This window comes from Hemiscyllium ocellatum, chromosome 34, assembly GCF_020745735.1.
Source record: "Hemiscyllium ocellatum isolate sHemOce1 chromosome 34, sHemOce1.pat.X.cur, whole genome shotgun sequence".
Classification (NCBI taxonomy): domain Eukaryota; kingdom Metazoa; phylum Chordata; class Chondrichthyes; order Orectolobiformes; family Hemiscylliidae; genus Hemiscyllium; species Hemiscyllium ocellatum.
Genome location: NC_083434.1, coordinates 19,202,798 through 19,230,298, shown reverse-complemented (window position 1 = coordinate 19,230,298; position 27,501 = coordinate 19,202,798). Strand labels below are relative to the sequence as shown.

The 27,501-nt window shown below is 40.7% G+C and overlaps 1 protein-coding gene across 1 annotated transcript in view; it reads right to left on the bottom strand.

The window, feature by feature from the left end:
- Positions 1-281: 281 nt before the first annotated feature.
- LOC132832290 (uncharacterized protein C7orf57 homolog) overlaps positions 282-27,501 on the bottom strand; it is a 145,540-nt gene continuing 118,320 nt past the window's right edge. The window contains exon 9 of the mRNA XM_060850169.1: positions 282-740. Within this exon, the coding sequence (XP_060706152.1) occupies positions 719-740 (22 nt within the window). The 3' untranslated portion in view covers positions 282-718. The remainder of the gene's footprint in view (positions 741-27,501) is intronic.

Sequence of the window (27,501 nt, the reverse complement as noted above, 5' to 3'; positions counted from 1 at the left end):
TATGATGTTGTGTGTTGCATGAGGAATTACGTAACTGAAGGAAAAGTGTGTGCTGAAGATGTTTAACTGTTATGCTATATACTTTTTAAATTTGAGCATTATCTTGGTCTCTAGAATCGTCATTGTTTTAGTGTAAAGTATGATCTAGTAGTTTGTAAATAGTTCAGCAGAAAAAGAACATGAGAGTGAATGTACCACAGCTGTTAAATCATTGAACAATTGCATGCACACCAATGTTTGAAATTCATCTTTTAATATAAAAGGAATATTAACCTCAAGCTTTCATTGATTTTAAAGAACCTTTCATTGAAATACAATAGATTCTAATATGTCTAATCAGCTGAATTGTGAAGGACACTATGGTCCTCAGTGATTCTTTCATACTGTGTAACTAGTCACTGATATTAGTACTCAAATCAATCTTTTACACATTATAGCTCAATGGTGTTTAATTGTAAACATAGCTGAATTAACAAAGGCCCATTCAATAACAATTAAGTTGTCTCTTCTGGTATTAAAGCAATTCAAATTAAGTTGTTATAATGGAAGGAATAAATATTAATCATTATATAAATAATTACATTTCATTCTTAGAGCTGATAGCTCTTCACTGTTTTGTTGCAGCTGTCCACTTTTAATACGAATGATTTATTTTGTCCTGTAATGATTAATATCTGCTTGATGTGCAAGGTTTCACATCTTGTCTGCTGGTGTCAATTCAAGCTGGCATATCTCTAAATCTAAGGTTGTGAATGGAAAAAAAAAGATTGTATCACATTATTCCATACAGCACAATACCATGGTAACATCAATTAAAAATCAGTGCGTGGTTAAAAGAGAGATATATCATTGCCATTCCTTGATGCCTGATTTTAAAAACCCCAGTTCCAATTTTTTCCTGAATTATTCTGCGTAAAATATTGACCACTAAATTAAGTTTGTTTCCACGAAGGGAGAGTATCAGTTCTGGTAATTACCATTGCTCAAGTATTTATGCGTGTTTTATTGAACAGAATCGATACACTAATAATTTCCATTTTTTAAAAGTAGGAACTTCCTACAGCATTCAGGGAGAACTGGGAATTATTGAAGCCAATTGTTTTTTCAAAATTTTTTGAAGAACATATATGTTCATGTTTCATTTTAAGATAAATTTAAAAAGTGTTGAGATAGATTTAAAAAGTGTTTTGTTCTGGAGCTAAGTTTTTTTGTCTGAAGCACATAAATGTTTTTACTCATTCAGGTGAATTTAGCATCACTGGTTAAACCAGCATTTATTGCTTATCCCCATTTGTCCTTGAGAAGATGTGGTGAGCTGCCTCCTTGAAATGCTTAAGTCCATTTGACGTCGTGACATCCACTATGCTGTTAAGGAGGGAGCTCCAGGATATAGATCTAAGACCTGAGTGATTCTAAGTATCTAATTCTGAAGGGCAGGAAAAGGGGTCAGGGAGTAACAGTACCATATTTTCACCTATGTCATCTGTTCATTTCTGGACAGAATATTCAATCAATGGCCAGATCCTGTGAAAAAAGTGGATGGGGTGTGGCCAACCTCCTGCTGCCAGAAAGTATGAATTTTGAGGGCACTAAGAAAAAGCCGGTATTAAATTCTGAATCTCCTGTAGTGGAAAAATCATAGAGCAATACACAACAAAAAATAACTGAAAAACAACTTAATGCCTTTATCTATCAAGATGAACTGGATGGAATTAGTGTAGAAAGCATTCTAGCTGTTACATTTGATAAGGCCCTAAAGATGTCGTCCATTACTTCTGCACTGCCACATTTATGACTGAGCTGAAGGCAATGACATGCAGCAGACCCATGACTGGGTGTGTTAAGACTAGGTAATGACCAGAGCCCAAACGTATAAGCTGGTTGGGTTTGCTTGCTTTAAGTACACTCTGACTTGTGTCCTAGTGTGGAAAGGCAGCAAAACAGTCTTGACGTTTAAATTAGCAATAAATATTTCAGAAAACAAGAAAGTCTTGCCTTTGTGTAGTGTCTTTGACTACACCAGGATACGCCAAAGTGCTTCATAGCCAATGAAGTGCTTTTTGAAGTTTGGTACTGTGCCAATGCAGGTGCCAGTTTGCACACATAAGCTTATATATACAGCAATGTGATAGTGATCAGAAGGTCACTTTTGGTGATTTTAATTGAGGAATAAATATTGACCAGGATGCTCTTCAAAATCATACCTTAGAATCCTTGCCATTCTGGTAAGAGCACAGAGGTCCCTTTTTAATCATCTCATCCAAAAGACTGCACCCTCCAACCGTGTAACACTTCTTGTTAATTTATTTTAAAGTCAAGTGATTTTTTTTTCATTCACAGGATGAGGGTGTAGCGAGGTAGGCAGCATTTATTGTCCATCCCTAATTGCCTAGAGGGTAGTTAAGAGTCAATCACATTGCTGTGGATCTGGAGTCACATGTAAGCCAGACCAGGTAAGGATGGCAGTTTCCTTCCCCCCGATAGGTTTTTCCGACAATTGACAATGGATTTATGGTCATCATTAAATTCTTGATTCCAGAATATTTATTGAATTCAAATTCCATCATCTGCTGTTAACTGGTTCTCTAGATTAACAGCCCGGTAATAATACCAATAGGCTATCACCTCTCCAACAGGTGATGAAGCAGGAAATCACACACTAATATTTTACTTCACATTAGCTTTATTTAAAGAAAAATACAAGATGCCGAACAGGGAAGGTAAATGAGCTCAGGGCATGGTTAGGAACATAGGACTGGGATATCATAACAATTAGGTGTTGGCTCAGGGATGGACATGGCTCAGGGATGGACAGGACTGGCAGCTTCATGTTCCAGGATACAAATGCTATAGGAAGGATAGAAAGGGGGAGATAGGAGGTGGAGTGGTGTTTTTGATAAGAGATAATAATATGGCTTTACTTTGGGAGGATATTCATGGGAATACGTCCAGGGAAGTTATTTGGGTGAAACTGAAAAATAAGAAAGGGATGAGCACTTCATTCAGATTGTACCATAGACCCTCAATTTCAACAGGAAATTGAGAAACAAATTTATAAGGAGATCTTAGTAATCTGTAAGAATGATAGGACGGTTATGGTAGGGGGTTTTAACTTTCCAAACATAGGCTGGGGCTTCCGTAATGTTAAGGGTTTATATGGAAAAGAATTTGTTAAGAATGAACAAGAATACTTTCTGATTCAGTCTGTGGATGTACCTACGAAAGAAGGTGCAAAACTTGACCTACTCTTGGGAAATAAGAAAAGGCAAATGGCTGAGGTGTAAGTGCGGGAGCACTTTAGGGCCAATGATCATAATTGTATTAGTTGTAAAACAATGATGCAAAAGGATAGACTAGATCTAAAAGTTAAAGTTCTAAATTAAGGGAGGCCAATTCTGATGCTGTTAGGAAAGATCTGTCAAAGGTTGAGTTGGTGGGAAGGGAAGGGGGTGGAATGTTTGTAGTTAAAGCAATAGATGGAAAATTGGAAATCTTAAAAATGAGGTAATGAGGGTCCAGAGACAGTATGTTCATGTTAGGATGAAAGGCAAAGCTGGTAGGTGTAGGGAATGCTGGTAGGTGTAGGGAATGCTGGTTGACTAGGGAAATTGAGGTTTTGGTCAAGACAAAGAAGGAAGGTAAAGGTAAAGACAGCAGAGATCAAGTGAATCCTTAGAAGACTAAAGTCAGTAGGAGTATAATTAAGAGGGAAATCAGGATAGCAAGAAGAGGATGAGATAGCTTTGGCAAGTAGGTCTTAAGGAAAATCAAAAGGGATTTTATAAATCCAGTAAGAATGAAAGGGTAATTAGGCAGATAGTAGAGAGATCAGCAAGGCAGCCTATGTTTGGAGCTGCAGGAGATGGGGACATACTAACGAGTATAGAGGACAAGGTACTGGATGTCTTAAAACACATAAAGATGGATAAATCCCCAGGATCTAATCAGATGCACCCTAGAAATCTGTGAGAAGCGAGGGAAGTGATTGCTGGGCCCCTTGCTGACATATTTGTATCATCAATAGTCACAGGTAAGGTGCTGGAAGACTGGAAGTTGGTTACCATGGTGCCATTATTTAAGAAAGGTGGCGAGGAAAAGCCAGGGAACTATAGACCAGTGAGCCTGACATCGGTGGTGGGCAAGTTGTTGGAGGGAATCCCGAAGAATAGGATTTACATGTACTTGGAAGGGCAAGGACTGATTAGGGATAATCAACATGGCTTTGTGCGTGGGAAATCATGTCTCACTAACTTAATCGTTTTTTTGAAGAAGTAACAAAAACAATTGATGAAGGAAGAAAGATGGACATGATCTATATGGATTTCAGTAAGGCAGTTGATAAGGTTCCCTATGGGAGACTGGTGAGCAAGGTTAGATCTCATGGAATACAGGGACAATTAGCCATTTGAATACAGAACTGGGTCAAATATAGAAGATAAAGGGTGGTGGTGGAGGCTTGCTTTTCAGATTGGAGGCCTGTGACCAGTGGTGTGCCACAAGGATCAGTGCTGGGTCCACTGTTTCTTGGACATTTATATAAATGATTTGGATGGGAATACAAGAGGTATTATTAGTAAGTTTGCAGATGACACCAAAATTGGAAGTGTAGTGGGCAGCGAAGAAGGTTACCTCAGAATGTAACAGGACCTTTGTGAAATGGGCCAATGGGCTGAGAAGAGCAGATGAAGTTTAATTCAGATAAATGTGAGATACTGCATTTTGGAAAGGCATATCAGGACACATAATGATAAGGCCCTGGAGAGTGTTGCTACACAAAGAGATTTTGGAATTCAGGTTCATAGTTTCTGAAAGTGGAGTTGCAAGTTGATAGAATAGTGAAGAAGATTTGGTATGCTTTCCTTTGTTGGTCAGAGCATTGGGAATAGGGGTTGGGATATTATGTTGTAGCTGTACAGGACATTGGTTAGGCTACTTTTGGAATATAATATGCAATTCTGGTCACCATCCTATTGGAAGGATGTTGTGAAACTTGGAACTTTTTTTTGGTAAAAAAAAATTTACAAGGATGTTGCCAGGGTTGGAGGGTTTCAGCTACAGGGAGAAGCTGAAGAGGGTGGGATTGTTTCCCTGGAGCATCGGGGGCTGAGGGAATGACCCTATAGAAGTTTATAAAATCATGAGGGGCATGGATAGGATAAATAGACAAGGTTTTTTTCAGGGATGGGGATGTCCAGAACTAGAGGGAACAGGTTTTGGGTGAGAGGGGAAAGATTTAAAAGGGATGTAAAGGGCAATGTTTTCAAACAGAATGGGGTTCATGTATGGAATGAGCTGCCAAAGGAAGTGGTGGTGACTGGTACAATTACAACATTTAAAAGGCATTTGCATAGGTATATGAATTGCAAGTGTTTATAGGGATATGGGCCAAATGCTGGCAATTGGGACGAGATTAATTTAGGTTATCTGGTCAGCATGGAAGCATTGGACTGAAGAGTCTGTTTGTATCCTGTACATCTCTATGATTCTATAACTGTAATACAGAACTATAGAATCTGTACTGTGTGGAAGTAGGCCAATTGACCCATCGAGTCACACTGACCCTCCTGCACATCTTTGTGAGACAAAACTGGAGCACCTAGTGGAAGCCCACACAGACACGATGAGAATGTAAAACTCGACACAGACAGTTGCCCAAGACTGGAATTGAACCCAGGTCCCTGGAGCTGTGAGGTAGCAGTGCTAACCACTGAGCCACCGTGCCACCCCTACACAGTAGGATGTCAACTTTACAAATTTTTGGATCTGAAAAGCACATGAACCAATGGAAGAGTTCTAATTCTAGATGGCCTTTGACTAAAATTCAGCATATATTTAATGATTAGCTTTGAAGCTGCCCTCTGCATTTTTCTTCTCTGTGTCAGAAGTAATTAAAATGGGAAAAAGACATGTTGCACTTCCTTTCCTGCCAAGGTGCCAAGCATTTACAGTCAGTTGGCTATCTGTAAACTTTCTTCATGATATGGAAATTAAACACTAATCAACTTCAGGACTTTTCTTAGAACATTTGTCCGACTGAAGTAGTCCAGCAACGGTTTTAAAGGAATAGGTGTGGTTAGCAGATAAACATCACAACTCCAGTTGCCTTACTACACATGATCAAGTCCAGAAAAAGAAATCTCTTGTTAGAAAAGAATATTTGGAATACACCCATTTGTTAGTGTTTAAAATTTTCATACAGCGTTCCCTAAGAAAAGAACTAAATTGAAAATAAAATGAAACACTAGACTTTTAAATCAACTATTTCATCCAGCTTTATCAGAATGTCTCAGAAACTGAAGTTTCTGCAAGTAGTTACAAAAACTATTATTCACCTGGTCATTCTTTTGAATCGTTTTGTAAAGAAAGACACTCTTCAGTCTAGAATTAAGCCCTACCAACCAAAAACACTGGCACCATTCCTGATCTCTACTGGATTATTTGAGTTCAGCTATTTTGTGGGCGGCACGGTGGCACAGTGGTTAGCACTGCTGCCTCACAGTGCCTGTAGACCCGGGTTCAATTCCCGACTCAGGCGACTGACTGTGTGGAGTTTGCACGTTCTCCCCGTGTCTGCGTGGGTTTCCTCCGGGTGCTCCGGTTTCCTCCCACAGTCACAAAGATGTGCGGGTCAGGTGAATTGGCCATGCTAAATTGCCCATAGTGTTAGTTAAGGGGTAAATGTTGGGGTATGGGTGGGTTGCGCTTCGGCGGGTCGGTGTGGACTTGTTGGGCCGAAGGGCCTGTTTCCACACTGTAAGTCTAATCTAAAAAGACACCAATAAGATACTAAATCAAACAAAGAACTGCAGATGCTGGAGTTCTGAAACAAAAACAGTAATTGCTGAAGTAACTCAGCAGGCCTGGCAGCATCTGTGGGAGAAAGCAGAGTTAACGTTTCGAGTCTAGTAACTCTGATGCTGCCAGGCATGCCGAGTTTCTCCAGTGATTTCTGTGTGTTTTTTTTCAGTAAGATACTAAAATTAGCCTCAAAATTTCTGGAACAAGGGAGGGAAGACATAGAGATAGTCATTCATCTCTTCTGATGGCTATGTAGCAATGTGGATATCAAGTGGAAGGAGGATCAAGGTTGATTACAATGCCTGTCGAAACCTGCTGCCAATCCATCTGGGGTCACACATGTAGACTGGCTGTTTGAGCCAGGTAGTGGAGGGCAGTGAGTAACAATGAATAAACCATACTCCAGCAGGACTCAATATCTTGGGTAAGGAGAGGATTGCTAAAAGAAAATTGCCAAAACATCATTACGCATTTTCCCATGCAGTTAGATTCTATTTAAACTAGACTTGGTGCCTTGTTTGACACCCCTTCAATCATAAGAGCACTCAGACTCTATTGATAAACTGTAATCGAGGCATTTCTTCAACTACTAGACTTAGGTGGGAAACTGAAAAGTCCTATTATCACCAACAACCATAGGAACAATTGCAATCAGTCCGAATGAAAGCATTTATCACATTGGATACAAAGGTGGCTAACTCAAAACGTCAAATATTGTATTAAGTGTTGTTGTGGTTCTGCTCGCCGAGCTGGAAGTTTTTGCTGCAAACGTTTCGTTCCCTGGCTAGGGAACATCATCAGTGCTGTTGGAGCCTCGTGGGAAGCGCTGCTTTGATGTTTCTTCCGGTATTTATAGTGGTTTGTTCTTGCCGCTTCCGGGTGTCAGTTTCAGCTGCAGTGATTTGTATGTGGGGTCCAGGTCGATGTGTCTGTTGATGGATGTTCTTGCCGTTTCCGGGTGTCAGTTTCAGCTGTAGTGGTTTGTATATGGTGTCCAGGTCAATGTGTCTGTTGATGGAGTTTGGGGATGAATGCCATGCTTCTAGGAATTCTCTGGCTGTTCTCTGTCTGGCTTGTCCTATGATAGTGGTGTTTTCCCAGTCAAATTCATGTTGCTGGTTGTCTGAGTGTATGGCTACTAGAGATAGCTGGTCGTGTCGTTTTGTGGCTAGCTGATGTTCATGGATGCGGATTGTTAGCTGTCTTCCTGTTTGTCCTATATAGTGTTTTGTGCAGTCCTTGCATGGTATTTTGTAAACTACGTTAGTTTGGCTCATGCTGGGTATTGGGTTCTTTGTTCTAGTGAGTTGTTGTCTGAGCGTGGATGTTGGCTTGTGTGCTGTTATGAGTCCTAAGGGTCGCAGTAGTCTGGCTGTCAGTTCTGAGACGCTCCTGACGTATGGTAGAGTGGCTAGTCCTTTTGGTTGTGGCATGTCCTCGTTCCTCGGTCTATCTCTTAGGCATCTGGTGATAAAGTTGCGTGGGTATCTGTTTTTGGCGAATACCTTGTATAGATGTTCCTCTTCCTCTTTTCGCAGTTCTGGTGTACTGCAGTATGTTGTGGCCCTTTTGAATAGTGTCCTGATGCAGCTTCGTTTGTGTGTGTTGGGGTGGTTACTTTCATAGTTTAAGACTTGGTCTGTGTGTGTTGGTTTCCTGTGTACCCTTGTGGTGAATTCTCCGTTGGGTGTTCTCTCTACTAACACGTCTAGGAATGGGAGTTGGCTGTCCTTTTCCTCTTCTCGTGTGAATCGGATTCCTGTGAATTCACATGAATTTGACTGGGAAAACACCACTATCATAGGACAAGCCAGACAGAGAACAGCCAGAGAATTCCTAGAAGCATGGCATTCATCCCCAAACTCCATCAACAGACACATTGACCTGGACACCATATACAAACCACTACAACTGAAACTGACACCCGGAAACGGCAAGAACATCCATCAACAGACACATCGACCTGGACCCCACATACAAATCACTGCAGCTGAAACTGATACCCGGAAGCGGCAAGAACAAACCACTATAAATACCAGAAGAAACATCAAAGCAGCGCTTCACACGAGGCTCCAACAGCACTGATGATGTTCCCAAGCCAGGGAACGAAACCTTTGCAGCAAAAACTTCCAGCTCGGCGAGCAGAACCACAACAACAGATACCCGAGCTACAAATCTTCAATCAGATTTTATGTATTAAGTGTTCCAGGAATGATTTTGAAATAATCAGTCCCCAAGCAACAAAGATCACACAATAATTTGAGGTTAAATCCTATGTGAAACAGCACAACAATAAGCTTGTAAAAGATAAGGTCAGCGGTAATTCAACGGATATATTGTGCATTTACATTTTCAGATTTTGGTGCTTTGTTTTGAAGTTTTGTTATTTGCTTCAAGAATGAGGGTGGGTGCATATGGAAACCTACTAAATTCTAACGGGATGATACACGGTAGTTACAGGAAGAATGCTCTCAATGACCATGGAGTCCAGAACAAGGAGGTAATAGTCTGCTCCTATATTCTATGTTTCTATAATATGGGGAGGTAACGTTATGATTGTGCAGGTGTCTGGATCACTATCACGGAATTTTAATTTTTTTAAACCCCATATGAGAGCCAATTTTAAGGTACAAATATAGCTTATATTTGTGGTAAAGCCAGATTCCAGCACAAAATGTCCTAGGTGGGTCGCAGTTGCATTACTGACTCTATATTGGCTATAACCTGTCATTCAGTGGTTTGGAGCCTGAAGACAAGAAAATTGCTGGTGTAAGCATATCTTCAGCTTTATCTTCTACAATTCCAAGGACCATGTTTGGAACAGACATAAGCTCCAATTAGAATTCAGGATGAACATCTAACATCTGACAAAGCAGTAAGGTTTATATAAATTCACATCACTGTCTTCTCTATTGTTGACTATTTGCTTTCTGCCTTGAAATAAATTAACATCCGTTTCACAAAAACACCGATTCTAAACTGTTTTGTAATGATTTACTCTTCTTTGTTTTATACATGTATTATTCATCCTCTACTACTGACTAAGAGGACATCTTGATGACAACCAATCTTTAGCATTTATTCTTACCCTTTAGAATTGAGTAATCCAGCAACAGTTCATGTAACAACATTCAATTTTTTTTCATTTTGCTGTCTCCTTCAAAAGGAAATAAGTAATCATAAGTGTGCATGGCTACAAATGTTTTAACACCTAGGATAATGGAAATATCATCAAACTGTGATTCAATTCCTCACTTTCCTGACCAGTACATATTTAATCATTCCTTCTGGAAGTTATTCCCTAACATTACTGTAGAATACAGTCGGAATGGGGACTCCAGTAGCTTAAGGAGAAGTCTGGATCCTGCGATAGGATTTTTAGGGTAAGGATTACCATATGAAGATATCCAGATACAGACAACAAAAACAGAGCATTGCACATCACCCATATCTCATTCATAATTAATGAATAAAATCCACATTGTGTGTTAATGTCAGTCTGCATTCTGCAACATCTATCATACAATATACTGCATTTTCATAACCTCTTGTTTTACTGCAGTGATGTAATTGAATCATTACGATCCTGAGATTGTAAAGCATTTCTGGTGGATTCCTCAACCTGGTATAGCCCTGCACTAGTATTCTTAACCTTGGTTTCTCAATAAAAATGGAGAAAATCTCATGTGTGAACTTACATTTGAACCACTGTATGCTACTGATAGTAAATGCAAGTACCCTTATACTCAAGTTATATTTATTTCATTTATTAGTCTCATTTTTTGATGACTGTGTTGGAAAGAGGGATCCAAACATTAAGATTTATGAAACAAGTTTTATGGCTTCTGGATAGCTATGATGTTATAATCTAACAACTCTATTCTTCGCAGTCCTACTAGAAAACAAAACTGACTTGGTTATTTTGGATCTTGCTCTGTTTACAGATGCAGAGAAATAGTTGGTGTTTAAGCCACTGTAATGTAAGATATATGAAGTCCCAAACTTCACAAATGCTGACTTTCAGATGAATATTTTGATGCTTTATGGAAATTTTGAATTTGTTGTGCAATTCCTTTCTTGAATTATTGTCAAGAAAACAGCAAATTGTTTGCAGTTAAGCAAAATGATTGCCATTATACAAATTATTTGCTATGTGTCCTTTCATACCCATGATAAAGCAATTAAAAATGCCATTTCAGCAGAAAACTTTCTTTGTGTTATATTTTTCCAGGCACTTTATCAATGTATCTAGTTGTGTGGGAGCAAGCAGGCTGAATCTGGTTTTGCAGTAGATCTTAGTATGTAACAATTCCTATATTTCGATAGGCATGTTGCTATTTCTCTGCTGATTAAAATTGGATGTGTGTAAGGCTTCAGATCAGGATTCGCTTAGATTGTTACTTTTTACACTGCACGTCCATCATTGAGCTACACTGACAGTACGATTAATTATTTTCCTCCAGACTGCAACCTCAATATCCTTTTCTCATCTATATGGCAAGAAAATGTAGTCACTGTTCTTACATAGGTAAGAGAAGACAGTAATATTTTCTGCTCACTCTTCATCATTACTTTGGTAGATATAAAGCAAATGAAGGATAAGGGATATAGAAAGGGGTGGGACATTTCTCAATTACATGATATACTTTTTTCAAAATCAAAGTCAGATGCTAGAAATGTGGAATAAAAAGAACTGGAGAAATTCAGCTGGTCTGGCAGCATCTAGGACAGGGACAGAGAAACAATTAACATTTTGAGTTGATGTGACCCTTCTTTGGAACTTTGCCTGCATCTTTCTCCTCCATCTCCTCAATAACTGGGAGCAAAAATGAGACTGTCCTCAGGGCAGGTGCAGATGAGGGAATTATGTCCTTCAAATGAATGTTGGCTACAGATAATACCTACTATCTTAGGTATCTAACCAGTTGAGTCCCAAAAATAGAGTCATAGAGTACAGAAACAGACCCTTTGGTCCAACTTGTCAGTGCCAACCAGACACCCCTATCTGACCTAGTCCCATTTTCCAGCATTTGGCCCATATCCATCTAAACCCTTCCTATTCATATATCCATTCAGATACATTATTCAATGTTCTAACTGTATCCACCTCTACCATTTCCTCTAGTAGCATGTTCCATATATACACCATCATCTGCATGAAAAAGTTACCTCTCAGGACCATTTTAAATCTTTCCCCTCTCACCTTAAACCTATGCCCTCCAGTTTTGGACTCCCTCAATCTAGGAAAAAGACATTGACTACTCACCCTATCCATGCTCATGATTTTATAAATCTCTATAAGGTCACCCCTCAGCCTCTGATGCTTCAGGTAAATAAGCCCAAGCTGATTCAATCTCCTCCTATAACTCAAACCCTCAAGTTCTGGCAACATCCTTGTAAATCTTTTCTGTATTTTCACAAGTTTAACAATATCATTGCCATAAAAGGGCAAACAGAATTGTGTGCAGTATTCTAAAAGTGGCCTCACCCAATGTCCTGTACAGCCAAAACATGATGTCCCATACTCAGTGCTCTGACCAATGGAGGTAAGTGTGTCAAATGGTGTCTTCACCACCCTTTCCACCTGTGACTCCACTTTCAAGGAACTATGCAACTGCACCCTTAGGTTTCATTGTTTGGCAACACTCCCAGGCCATATCGTTAACTGTGTATGTCTTGCCTTGATTTTCCTTACTAAAATGCAACACCTCACATTTATCAAAGGTATACCTCAGCCCATTGGCCCATTTGATCAAGGTCCCAACGTATCCTGAGATCATCTTCTTCACTGTATACTACACTACTTACTTTTAGGTCAACTGCAAACTCCAAATGCTTCCTATATTCACATCTAAATCTTTAAATAAATGATGAAAAGCATCGATTCTCATGGCGCACTGCTGGTCAAAGGCCTCCAGTCTGAAAAGCAATCTTCTACCACCACACTTTCTCTTCTACCTTCAAGCCAATTTTGTATCCAATTAACTAGCTTTCTTTGGATCCTATGTGATCTAAGCTTACTAACTAGTCTACCATTCAGAACTTTGTTGAACACTTTTCTGAAATCCATATAGACAACAGTACCACTCTGTCTTCATCAATATTCTTTGTCACTTCTTCAATGAAGTTAGTGAGACATGATTTTCCATGCACAAATCCATGTTGACTATCCCGAAACAGTCCCTGCCTCTCCAAGTACATGTGAATCTTGTCTCTCACAATCCCTTCCAACAACTTGCCCACCACTGACGTACGGCTCACTGTTTGCCAACCTCCAGTCATCCAGCACCTCACCTGTGGCTGTGATGATACAAATGTCATACAGTCACACAGCATGGAAACAGGCCCTTCAGCTCAACTCATCCATGCCTACCAGATATTCTAAATTAATCTAGTCCCATTTACCATCACTTGGCCCATATCTTTCTAAACCCTTCCTATTCATGTACCCATCCAGATGCCTTTTAAATGCTGTAATTGTATCAGCCTCCAATACTTCCTCTGGCAACTCATTTCATACATGCACTACTCTCTGTGTGAAAAGGTTGCCCCTTAGGTCCCTTTTAAATCTCTCCCCTCTCACCATAAACATAAGCCTTTAAGTTCCAGACTCCCTCATCCCGGGATAAAGACCTTAGCTATTCACCCTATACATGCCCCCCCTCACAAAACCTGGATCTTGCCTTCTCTGTAAGTGCAGCATTCAGTACCAGTCTGGGTGTCAGGGCCAGGTCAATTAGCACTGGGCTGGAAATGAAGCCAGGGTCTCTCCTTCTCTTGTCATCCACGCTGGGTTGAGATCTGGCCTTGATCTGAGCTAACTCAACACTAGGCTAGAAATGAAGCTTGGGTCTTTCCTTCTCTCGGCACCAGGACTGAGTTGAGATCCGACCTCTATCCGAGCTAACTCAGCACTAGGTCAGAAATAAAGCCTTGGTACCCACTCTGAGTTGAGATCTGGCCTAGATCCCAGCAAATTCAGTATTAGGCCAGAAATGAAGCCTGGGTTTTCCCTCCTCTTGGCACCAGGACTGGGTTGAGATTGGCCTTGATCTGAGCTAACCCAGCACTAGGGCGGAAATGAAGCCTGGGTCTTTCCTTCTCTCAGCACCCACTCTGGGTTAAGATCTGGCCTCAATCCCAGTTAACTCAGCACTAGACCAGATATGAAGCCTGGGTCTTTCCTTCTCTCAGCACCCAGACTGGGTTGAGATCTGGCCTTGATCCAAGCTAACTTAGCCCTAGGCCAGATATGAATCCTGGGACTTTCCTTCCCTATGTGCGCAAGATTTGGCACCACAGTGGGAGCGATATACAGGCTCACTCAGTGCCAGGCCAGAAGACAAAAGCAGGGCTTTTCTTAAGATAAGGCAAAAAACTGTGGATGCTGGATGTCAGAAACAAGGAGAGAAAATACTGGAGAAACTCAGCAGGGCGTGGCAACATCTGTGAAGAGAGCGCGAAAGCAGAGTTTCAGGTCCAGTTACCCTTCCTCAGATCAACTATCTCAGCAGGTGGCCCAGCAATCTCTTCCCCCGCTTCCCACAAAGTTCTGGGAAATACTTATTAAGTTCCGAGGATTATCTACCTTGATGCATTTTAAGACCTCCAGCACTTCCTGGTCTGTAATATGAACTCTTTTCAAGACATCACTATTTATTTCCCTAAGTTCCCTATCTTCTATGTCCTTCTCTACAGTAAATACTGACACAAAATATTTATTTATTATCTCACCCATTTCCTGTGATTCCACACATAGTGGCCACGTTGATTTCTAAGGGGCCCTATTCTCCTCTAGTCACTCTTTTGCCCTTAATGTATTTATAGCATCTCTTTGGATTATCTTTAATCTACTTGCCAAAGCTATCTCATTTTGCCTTCCTGATTTCCCTCTTAAGTATATTCCTACTGTTATACTCCTGTAGGAATTCACTCAATGCCAGCTGTCTGTACCTGACATATGCCACCTTTTCTTGACCAGAGTCTCAATTTCTCTAGTCCTTCAGCACCCACCAACCTTGCCTTTCACAGTAACTGGATCATACTGTCTCTGAACTTGTTGTCTCATTTTTAAAGGCTTCCCATTTCCCCAACCATCCCTTTACCTCTGAGCAGCCTCTCCCAATCAACTTTTGGCAACTCCCATCCCATATGTTCAAAATTGGCTTTAATCCAATTTAGAACTTTAATTTTTTTATCAGTTCTATCCTTTTCCGTAACAACTTTAAAAACTATTAGAATTATGATCACTTGCCCCAAAGTGCTCTGCCACTGACACCTCAGTCACTTGCCCTACCTTATTTCCAGGTCAAGTATTGGTCCTTCTGCAGTAGGTAAATCCACATATTGAATATGGAAGTTTTCTTGTACGCACGTAACAAATTCCTCTCTGTCTAACCCTTTAACACTCTGACAACCCAAGTCTATTTTTGGAATATTAATATCCTCTACTATTTCAATCCTATTATTCTTACAGATATCTGAGATCTCCTTACATAGTAGCTTCTCAATTTCTCAAAGACTATTGGGGGGCCTAATATACAATTCCAACAAAGTGGTCATTCCTTTCTTATTTCTCAGTTCCTCCATATAACTTCACTGGATGATCTCCCAGGAATGCACTCCTCAAGTAGAGCTGTAATGTTACCCCTCACTAAAAACACCACTTCCTCTCCTCTCTTGCCTCTGTTTCTATCCTTTCTATAGCATCTACATCTCGAAATATTAAGCTGGCAGTCATATCCATCTAGGAGAGTGAGGACTGCAGATGCTGGAGGCCCCAAGTCCCTCCTCCCTACCTTTTATCTTAGCCTGCTTGGCACACCTTCGTCATTCCTGAAGAAGGGCTTATGCCTGAAATGTCAATTCTCCTGCTCCTTGGATGCTGCCTGACCTGTTGCGCTTTTCCAGCAACACATTTTTCAGTCATATCCATCTCCAATCATGTTTCTATAAAAGCTGATATCCAAGTCCTATTTTCCCAACCATGCCCAAAATTCATCTACCTTACTTGTCAGGCCTCATGCAGTTTACCAATCTTACCTCGTTCTCTGCCAAGCTCATGTGTGCCTTGATAATTTGATGCAGAAGTGCCAGTGTTGAACTGGGGTGGACAAAGCTAAAAATCACACAACATCAGGTTTATTTGGAAGTAAAAGCTTTCAGAGTGCTGCTCCTTCATCGGGTAACAAATGGGATGTATTCATAGGACACCGAATTTATAGTAAAAGATCAAAGTGGCTGCAAATACAAATTCACTCCATAGACTTATAAGCGCGCGTGCGCACACACACACATGTATGTGTCTGTGTGAGTGAGAGAGAGAGAGAGAGAGAGAGAGAGAGAAAGGGAGAGAATGTGTGAGCGTGCGGCCCACAGGCATATCCTCTGTTATACTCTGTCACACTCGCGCACACATGCACACTCCCTCTCTCCCTCAAATGCAAACATACAAGTCTATAGGATGACTTTGCATTTGTAGAGTTCTGAGATTTGCATATTCATGAATTGAGACCTGCAACCATAATCACATTCTAAGTGATTAAAGATTTAACAGCAATCTCGGTTTATTCAATACATCATATCCATTGTATGATACTTTGATCTTTTACTATAAATTCTGTGTCCTATGATCCTGCCCCACAAGCTACCTGATTAAGGAGCAGAACACCGAAAGCTTATATAAACTCGTTATATAAACTTATATAAACAAATAAACCTATAACTTGGCGTTGTGTGATTTTAACTTTGACAATTTGACTTGCTCCCCTTATCTACTATATCAGCCTCGGTCTTTTCTCTTTTCTCATGAACACTTTGGTTCCCACCAACTACAACCCGCTCTCCCCAGTCTCCACCCCTTACTAGTTTAAAGCCTTCTGAGTAGCATGAGCTAATATTACCCTGCAAGGTTATTGGTCTCTTTCCAAATCAGGTGGAATACATCTCTCTTGTATAGGTCATTTCTTCCCATGAAGAGATCACAAAGGTCCAAAAATGTGAATCCTAGCTCCCGCAAAGGCTGCTCAGCCTTGCATTTATCTGCTCTATCCTCCTATTTCTACTCTTACTGGTAGTCCAGGTATTACTACTCTTGAAGACTTACTTTTTAACCTCCTGCCTAGTTTCCTTTGTTCTCTCTGCATAATCTCATCCCTTTACCTAACTATGCCATTGGTACCAACATGCATCACAACCTCCTTTCAGAATATTCTGCACCCTGTCAGAGACATCCATGTTCTTGGCACCATAGAGGCAATACACCAGCCTGATGTCTTGGAGATGGCTGCAGAACTATCTTTCTGTGATCCAGATGAGAGAGTTCCCTAGTGTAATTGATCACTTGGATCCTGACATATCCGTCATTATAGTAGAACCAGTCATGGTAATAGAAACCTGGCTGTCAGTGCTATACTCCCCTGAGAGGCCAATTCCCCCTTACAGTATGCAAAACGGCATCTCTGTTTGAGATGGGTACAGCCACAGAAGAGTCCTGCACTACCTAGCCACCTTTCCTACCATTCCTAGCGGCTAACCATCTGCCTGACTGTAGTTGTGGTGTCTCCACCTGTCTGAAAGTGCCTTCCACCACATACCCCTAATCTTGTAAACCTGTCATGGCTTCTAATGCTGCTCTAACCAATCCATGCAGTCCAATGGGATTTACAACCAAACGCAGTTCCTGCAGACATAGTCTCCAGGAACATTCAAATTCTCTCTGATCTCTCACGCCTGACAGGAAAAGCCTATCACCCAACTAAAAATCATCATTGTCCCTTTAACAATCTTGTTTATTGTATAATGTTCAAGTGGTTTTGATTTTAACAGTACCCAGAGTAGGGAGATCTTTAAATTTGTCATTATACTGATAGCTTGCTGGTACACTTAAATAGACTTCCAAAGTCTGTCAGAGCTATGACATTCCCTACAGATAGATTGTTTGAATAGCACTTAAATATTGTATACATCACTATAAGATTTTCTAGAAGTCATGAAAACATGGCAAGTAGGTCAGGATTAGGCCATTCGGCCCTTCTAGCCTGTTGTTCCTGCTTTCTCCCCATACCATTTGATCCCTTTAATCCTAAGAATAATATCTAACTTCTTCTTCAAAACAGTCAATGTTTTGGCCTTGACTACTTTCTGTGGCAGAGAATTCTATAAGCTCACCACTTTCTGGGTAAAAAAAACTTTTCCTCATCTCAGTCCTAAGTCCTTATCCTTAAACTATGACTTTAACTGAATGTAAAGGCATTAATACTCCAAAATTCAGGTCTGACTGATCCATTCAGAGAAGAACATCACACCAACATATGGCTTGTCGGTGATAAAGGCACTGTAGCCTTCCATGCACAATGGAGAGGTAGTGGCATGGTAGTAATGTTAATGTTCTAGGTACATGGCATCAAGACAGATGGGTTAGATTAGATTTTTAGATTACTTATAGTGTGGAAACAGGCCCTTCGGCCCAACAAGTCCACACTGACCTGCTGAAGCGCAACCCACCCATACCCCTTTACCTAACACTACGGGCAATTTATCCTGGCCAATTCACCTAACCTGCACATCTTTGGACTGTGGGAGGAAACCGGAGCACCCGGAGGAAACCCACGCAGACACGGGGAGAATGTGCAAACTCCACACAGTCAGTCGCCTGAGTCGGGAATTGAACCCGGGTCTCCGGCGCTGTGAGGCAGCAGTGCTAACCACTGTGCCACTGTGCCGCCCACAAAATGGTAAAATGAATTGAAATTATTTGCCAATAAATATCTGGAATTAAATTTAAGTCTAATGGCAATCATTAACCATTGCGTCCTTGATTCCCAAATATGCTTTAGGGAAAGATATCCGTTGTCTTTACCTGATTTAGGCTACGTGCAAGTTCGGACCCATAACAATGTGGTTGACTCTTAATTGTCCTCTAAAATGACCTAAAGGGTCAACCCATTAAAGGACAATTAAACATTTGCAACAAATGCCAGCCTTACCAAACACACTGATGTCATGTACAAAAACTTTGAAAAGTACTTTCGTTGCCAAACATAGGTCCCAAAGATGGGAAAGCCATCTGGGAAATATTTGCAGCACTCGTGGAAGATGTTCAATAGAAAACCCAGGAAACAGGAGCTGAATCTCAGGTTGGTTTAGTTAAGTGTCAATTCTGAGGAGAAAGTGAATACTGCAGATGCTGGAGGTGAGAGTGTAGCCCTGGAAAAGCACAGCTGGTCAGGCAGCATCCGAGGAGTAGGAGCATCAACATTTCGGGCATAAGCTCTTCAAGGCATTGCCCCTCACTGGCAACACAATGGCATAGTGGCTACTAAGCCACATGACTCACAGCACATAGCCTACATGGCTGACATTGCCTCTCAGATCCAACCCCATACTCGCAACCTAATTGCTACTTAACCACCAGGCTATACAGTTTGGCTGTCCTTAGCTACATCCCATTTAAACAGTCTCTCTTAATCACTGCTATGTTGTCCCCAGTATACAGACACATATTATCATTGCTTATTAGGGAAACATTATATACAGCCAAGCAATTGGATAAGGGAAAGATTGCTTTTATTTATAGCCAGACAAAGCAAACACAATAAAATGAATAGAGACTGCAATTTGCCCCACAATGCAAACCAGATGCTGGCATGATGACCAATGACTATTTTACATTCCATAATAGTCTGTTTTACATTCCATAAACCTTGCAACTACTGGAACTGGGAGTCAATCAGCTCTTGTCTGGCTTGTAGCACCAACAAGGCTGAGCCCTGTCATGAATTAGGAAAGCTTCCTCCTTCCCAAAGTTCTCGTCATCCACCTGGAAAAGCTGTTCCTGTTCTCCCAGTTTGTGTGTATCCAGCACAATGCCTCATTGCTTGTTCCAATTATACACAGCAGAATATGCCAGGATGATAGACTATAATGGAGCATGCCCAGCTAAGTCTAACTAGACATAACGTGACAAACGGTGAAGCGATAATCTCCATCTTCCATTGTATCCTTGCAAGTTTCCCAAGTTACATGATGCTTTCGGCCAGCATTTGCCATTCTTAAGTCAATGCTGCTAACCTTTGCAACATGCCAGTGTTCAATTTTCAAGGGTCATTGGCATGGTGCAAATTGCCATTTCCCAGCACTTAAACTCTTAAACACATTCACTCTGTATGCATTACCAATGGAGGATGAAATTACAGCAAATTAAATATAGCTGGAGTTTGCAAGTGCACATTTAATAGATTTTCCCTTTCAATGCCTTAGCATCCAGCAAACATGGATCATTTGGTTTTGCTCATCAAATTAACACTTACCTTGCCCATCCTGGATATTATCCCAGCCAATTTTCATCTGTAGCTAATGTCGAGTGAACAACAAGTGGTGGCAAAGAATGCAATTCACAGTGCACACCAGCCTCCACATCCTATTTGTCTTGCACTATCACAAAAAGTCATTTCCACCCATCCCCCCAATGTGCAGTCCCATCACATTGCACTTCACCTCTACCTTTCCTCCTGTCCCCTGTAGTCTGACATCTCATCTTACTGATGTTCAGTGTGGTTCTGTAGGACACCATTTTGACTGGGACAACACATCCATCCTAGGGCAAGTCAAACAGAGACACACACGAGAATTCCTAGAAGCATGGCGCTCAAACCAAAATTCTATCAACAAACACATTGAGTTGGATCCCGTTTACCACCCCCTAAGAAAAAGAACAGGAAATAACGTCACCATAGGAAATGATGTCACTATAGGAATGACATCACCAACCCAAGGAAACCTAAAGACATAAATAGAAAGTGGGCCATACTACTAGTGTTTCATTTGGAGGCTCACTGATGATGTTACTTTTATGGTGATGAAACATCTGAAATCAAACCTTCCAGCTCAGCGAGCAAACCTGCATCCACATCCTTTGCCTGGGCTATTGACTGATTCCTCAGAATGGCTCAGAGTCACAGTGCTTCTGAGAACCTGCCGATACTAAAAAAAACGTAGCTTTTAATGAAGATGTGCAGTTTAATTTTGTTTTTTTTTGCAGGAGAAATGGGTATATAATACCCACAAAGTTCCCAGGCAGGAGGAAAAATTCAGTGCCTGTGAGCTACTTCCACCATGGAGGAGGGAGGCAGGGAAATCATCAAAGTTTTCAATGAAATGTGGGACAGGGCCACAAAGGACTCCTTGAGGGAGATCAGAAGTACAGAATACTAACCTGTCATTGAAAGGACTGCATTTCCCTACACACATGCAGAATCTCTGTTCTCAAAGAGTAATTCACATGACTGCTTGTGTTTCCCCGATATCAATGCTTCAAGATCATCCTCCACAACATTAAGATAAAAATATGACAGCAGCAAGTTCAGACAAGCACACTCTCTACCAGTGCAGATACAGTCATTTCAGTGGATCCTTGAGTGTGAATAGATAAAATTGCACAAAAGGTGCTCATGATGCCGTCTCCTCTACATTGGCAAGATTGGATGCAGACTGGATGACCACTTTGCAGAAAATCTCCACTCTGTCAATAAGAATAGTCCTGATCTTCTTGCTTGCCATTTCAATATACCATCTTGTTCTCATGCTAACACTTCCACCCTAGACCTGCTACAGTGTTCCAGCAAGCTGGAGAAATAGTACCTCATTTTTCACCTGGGCACTTGGCAGGCTTTCTGATTCAGCATTGAGTTCAACAACGTCAGAGCTGTTCTCCATTTTGATTATACTTCCTCCACACCCCCCGCATTCCATAAGAGTTTTGATGCCATTAGTTTTATCTCTGCAGAGCTGACCTATTTTCTATTCTTCAGAAGTATTTCACATTTATTTCGTATCTTCATCTCTCCTTTACTACACTTAGCACTTCTTTTTTCTTTGTTCTAGGGTCTCTCACCATTCCACTCATTTCTCCTCTTTCTTTGTCAACAGCATAAATACCATTATTCTCCAGCCCCTTTCAATTCTGAAGAAATCATTGGACTTGAAATATTAACTCTGTTTCTCTTGTCACAAATGTTCCCAAACCTACAGAGTTTCTCCAGCATGTTTTGTTTTTATTTCAATTTTTGACTTTTCCATTCCAAGGAATATAACATGATAACATTGCAATACCACAGCAACCCAATTTTTTTTCAAATCCTTCTATCGCTTCCTGATTCCTTCACATAATTATTTTAAAGACTATGCATTTATGAACACAAGGCACAGCCTATTAAGGAACAATTGGTCAGGGAACCAGTATAAAAGATTTCATAGGGCTTCCTAGACTCATGATGGAACCCAAATTGAAGGCAGAATCTGTTGAGATGAGATGAGTTGGCATATGAAATTTGTTTCACACCATCAATAGTGGAAACCTGTGATTATACAGAATTGGCATAAATGTTTTCAACTCCTGTGAACGCTGATGAATGTTTGGATTGCAAGAAACTGCAAATTTTAAGAAAATGCAAATGATGAGATCATGCTAATAAGCAGTATACTTCTTGATGAATGCTCAACTGATATAATTCAAGCTGCAATAATGCTTGGTGAGTATACAGTGATGACCAACTTGAGCTTGATGCCAAATACTGAGAAAACCCAAGTTCAAGTAGAACATTTTATTCTTGCATTTTTCCAGGAAGAATCACGAGTACCAGGGACAGAGATCATGTCGAGTTTGAAAGCAATCCTCAATTATTATGACTGAAGAACTGAGCATGTTGATTTCTTCAATAAGCTAATCACTATGGGCAAATGAAAGTATTCAACCTAAGAATCTACACACTTCAACACATATTTTTCTGCAGAATGAAAATAAAAGTCTACTCAACTTGATTGTTATGTCTATAGCTCCATGGAAACCACTGCTAAGATGGGATGACCAATGTCCATAGATTCAGGACACAGTCAAGAAACAATTCCATACAATGGAGCAATTGCTTGTTTGCCAACTGAGAAAACACACCCTCGGTGAAGGAAATCCAAGAAATAAGAGATCCTCCAGATGTAAGGGACTTACAGTCCTCATACTGTTGAGAACAAAATCATAGTCAACAAACGTCAACCCAGAGTCTACCAATGATCCAAGTTCAAAACACAATTTCAAAACACACTGAGAAGATAGGGTAGTGGCATACATAATCATCAAAAACTTATAATGTGAATGGGAAAAAAGCTTGAGAGAAGATGAGGCATTAGGATGTAAAAGTCTTCAAGGATGAATACTGAGGAGTACATTAATTATTGTCCAATATGGTGCTGCCACATGTAACCAGGTAGGAGAGCAGTTTGTACTTAGTTGCTATCATGCAATCAACTACATCATTTCCAACAAGTGACCCTTCTCTTTAGGTTACCAGGTGCTTTTTACACTAACACAGTAGTGATCCCTACCAGGAAAGAGGATCGCTATTGTGGTTCTGTTCGCCGAGCTGTGAATTTGTGTTGCAGACGTTTCGTCCTCTGTCTAGGTGACATCCTCAGTGCTTGGGAGTCTCCTGTGAAGTGCTTCTGTAATGATTCCTCCAGCAGCTATAGTGGTTTGTCTCTGCCGCCTCCGGTTGTCAGTTCGAGCTGTCCGCTGCAGCAGCCAGTATATTGGGTCCAGATCGATGTGTTTGTTGATAGAATCGGTGGATGAGTGCCATGCCTCTAGGAATTCCTTGGCTTTTCTCTGTTTGGCTTGTCCTATAATAGTAGTGTTGTCCCAGTCGAACTCATGTTGCTTGTCATCTGCATGTGTAGCTACTAAGGTCATGTCGTTTCATGGCTCATTGGTGTTCATGGATATGGATCATTAGCTGTCTTCCTGTTTGTCCTATGTAGTGTTTTGTGCAGTCCTTGCATGGGATTTTGTACACTACATTGGTTTTGCTCATGCTGGGTATCAGGTCCTTTGTCCTGGTGAGTTGTCTGAGAGTGGCTGTTGGTTTGTGTGCTGTTATGAGTCCTAGTGGTCGTAGTAGTCTGGCTGTCAGTTCAGAAATGTTCTTGATGTATGGTAATGTGGCTAGTCCTTTGGGTTGTGGCAGGTCCTTATTCCGTTGTCTTTCCCCTAGGCATGTTACCTAGATAGGGGACGAAATGTCTGCAACACAAATTCTCAGCTCGGCGAACAGAAACACAACAATGAGCACCCGAGCTACAAATCTTCTCAAAAACTTTGAACACCTATGGGCGAGAGTCGCTAAGACAAGCCAGGAAATGGGAATCCTGTGCCAACCGCCTAAGCGCCACATACAAACAACTCCGGTTCCTGTACGAATGCCGAAAGAATCGAATCCTTCCACCATGTGTCAGATACAGACCACCAGTCAACCACCCACAAGCCAGAGACACAGCCAGACAGAACGGATTCAGGATGATCCAGACGCACACAACACACAAATACAGACAAGAAATTGCTGGGCCCTCTACTTTTTGTCACTTACATAAATGATTTGGATGTGAGCATAAGAGGTACAGTTAGTAAGTTTGCAGATGACACCAAAATTGGAGGTGTAGTGGACAGCGAAGAGGGTTACCTCAGATTACAACAGGATCTGGACCAGATGGGCCAATGGGCTGAGAAGTGGCAGGTGGAGTTTAATTCAGATAAATGCGAGGTGCTGCATTTTGGGAAAGCAAATCTTAGCAGGACTTATACACTTAATGGTAAGTCCTAGGGAGTGTTGCTGAACAAAGAGACCTTGGAGTCCAGGTTCATAGCTCCTTGAAAGTGGAGTAGCAGGTAGATAGGATAGAGAAGAAGGTGTTTGGTATGCTTTCCTTTATTGGTCAGAGTATTGAGTACAGGAGTTGGGAGGTCATGTTGCGGCTGTACAGGACATTGGTCAGGCCACTGTTGGAATATTGTGTACAATTCTGGTCTCCTTCCTATCGGCAAGATGTTGTGAAACCTGAAAAGGTTCAAAAATGATTTACAAGGATGTTGCCACGGTTGGAGGATCTGAGCTACAGGGAGAGGCTGAACAGGCTGGGGCTATTTTCCCTGGAGCGTCAGAGGCTGAGGAGTGACCTTATAGATGTTTACAAACTTATGAGGGGCATGGATAGGATAAATAGACAAAGTCTTTCCCCGGGGTCGGGGAGTCCAGAACTAGAGGGCGTAGGTTTAGGGTGAGAGGGGAAAGATATAAAAGAGATCTAAGGGTGGTTTTCATGCAGGGGGTGGTACGTGTATGGAATGAGCTGCCAGAGGATGTGGTGGAGGCTGGTACAATTGCAACATTTAAGAGGCATTTGGATGGATATATGAATAGGAAGGATTTGGAGGGATATGGGCAGGGTGCTGACAGGTGAGACTAGATTGGGTTGGGATGTCTGGTTGGTGGGGACGGGTTGGACTGAAGGGTCTGTTTCCATGCCGTACATCTCTATGGCTCTATACCCTACACACGTACTCTACAGTTAAAGTTTAAATTCCTAAAACAAAATCTACCCTCTGAGTAAAAACATTTCTCCTCATTTCAGTCCCCCTTATGGTTAAGTTATGCCTCCTGGTTCTAGACTCTCAATCAGAATGTATCCACCCTGACTATCCCTTTAAGTATTGTGCATGTTTTAATTAAATGATCCTATTCTTCAAACATTTTAGAGATTACATGTGCACTACCTACTCAACCATGTACTTTAATTTGGCTAACCCAGCTTCTGTGGGGAACCTTATCAAAAGTCTTCTGTAAATCCAAATACATTAATTCTTCAACTCCCTTTATCAATTTTGTTAGTAACCTACTCAAAGAACTCCACATTTGCCAAACATGGTTTTCCATTTGTCAACCCATACTAGCCCAATCAGAACATTTTTATCTAAGTGTCCTTAATGATAGGCTCCAGAATTTTCCCTGCTGATGTCAGTCTTTTAGGTCTATAGTTCCCTGTTTTCATGTTTGCCCCTGCCTTTTTCTTAAATAGTGGGGTGACATTTGCAAGCATCCAAACTGCAAGAATTATTCCAAAATCTATGGAGTGTTTTGGAAGATAATCTCTAGAGTATTGACTATCTCTATAGCCATTTCCTTCAACTCTCTGGGAAGTAGATTATCAGATCCCAGGGACCTATCAAATTTATTAACTTGACAAGTCCACCTTCTTACTAATTTACTTCATTCAATTCCTTATTCTCCCTCATAACTTGGATCTCTAATTCTAAGAGATTTCATGTATCTCACTTAGTGAAAACGGAAACAAACTAATTGTTTCGTTTCACTTCCATTTCTCTCTTCCAATCTCTTCAATCATGCAGAAGATAAGCATATGTACCAATAGGTTCAAGAACATCTTCTTCCCTGCTATTATTAGACTGCTGAAAGGATCTTTCTAATTTCAAAATTAATATTGATTTTGTTTTTATACATCTTCTATGCAGCTGTAATGTTGTATGCGTTGCTGTGTCAAAATACCCTATGATTTGTATGTCCTTGTATGTCATGATCTTCCTGTACAGCACACAGCATAATTTCAATTGTACTTAGGTACATGTGAAAACGATAAATCAAATCAAATCAAATCAAATTCCCCTTTATAACGTTCATCTTTGCCAGAATTTCTTTTTGATATAACTTTAGAAGGTTTTACAGCCCATTTTTATGTTTTTGCTCGATTGCATTCATAATCTATCTTTCTTTAGCACTTTTTAGATTCTTCTTTGCTGTATTCTAAAGATTTCCTCATTCTCAGTTTTATTACTAATTCTGGTCATTTTTCAGCCTTTTGTTTGTCTTGAACAAGCTTAATTTCCTTAGTCAGCTATTGTTTAATGTCCTTTTTGAGATTTTGGATCTTGGTCCTTGTCAGATGACCATCCAGTATTATTCCTCTTTGGACTTTTCTGTCATTAGTCAGAAAAACTGGATGCCTTGTTAGGCTATTATGAAGGCAAATTAGGCTTTATACTTGCAAATGTCACCCCACTGTTTAAGAACGGGGCAGGGGAAGAAACAGGAAAACACGGAACTATTGACCTATCAGACTTACATCAGCTGGGAAATATCAGGAACCTATCATAAAGGACACTTAGATAAAAATGTTCTGATTGGTGCTCTGGGTCTGGCCTCACATATAGCCACTCCATTTAATGAAAAAAAAAATCATTTCCTATAGGATAATAGTGACAATAACAATCATATAATAATAATCGAGGATAGTTTCATTGCACCGTTATTGAGTCTAGCCTTCAATTTCATTAATAAACTAACAAATTGATCAAATTTAAATTCCAACAGGTGCTCTGGTTGGACCTGAACCCATATCCCAAGAGCAATACCAGCAATTCACAACATGATCTTGTGTATCTTGCATAAACACTACCAGTGGGAATTCTCTCGCATCCAAGGTGTACTTCTAAAGTGTTCCAAGTCTCACTGTTACTGGAAGGGTGGTGAAAACAAGACATTATAGCCCAAAGAATATGTCCTCAAATGGAGATCTGTTGAACCCCAAGTCGTGCCATCTTTGGATGATGTGCTGGCAATCTTCTGCTGATTCTAAACTTCAGTAGTGACCTTATAAGAAAGGTAACTGGGAATGAGGGTAGCACGCATTCAACAACTTCAAAAGTCTCTTTATCAATAAAAATAACTAAAGGTGTATTTGTTTACACAGGACAGGAAACCCAGAGGATTTTCACCTTGTAGATACTGATTGAACAATCAAGTCTTTGACTGCTGAGTTGAAAGGGTTTTGGGTAGACTGTATGCTTCTTGCTGTGTGGACGAC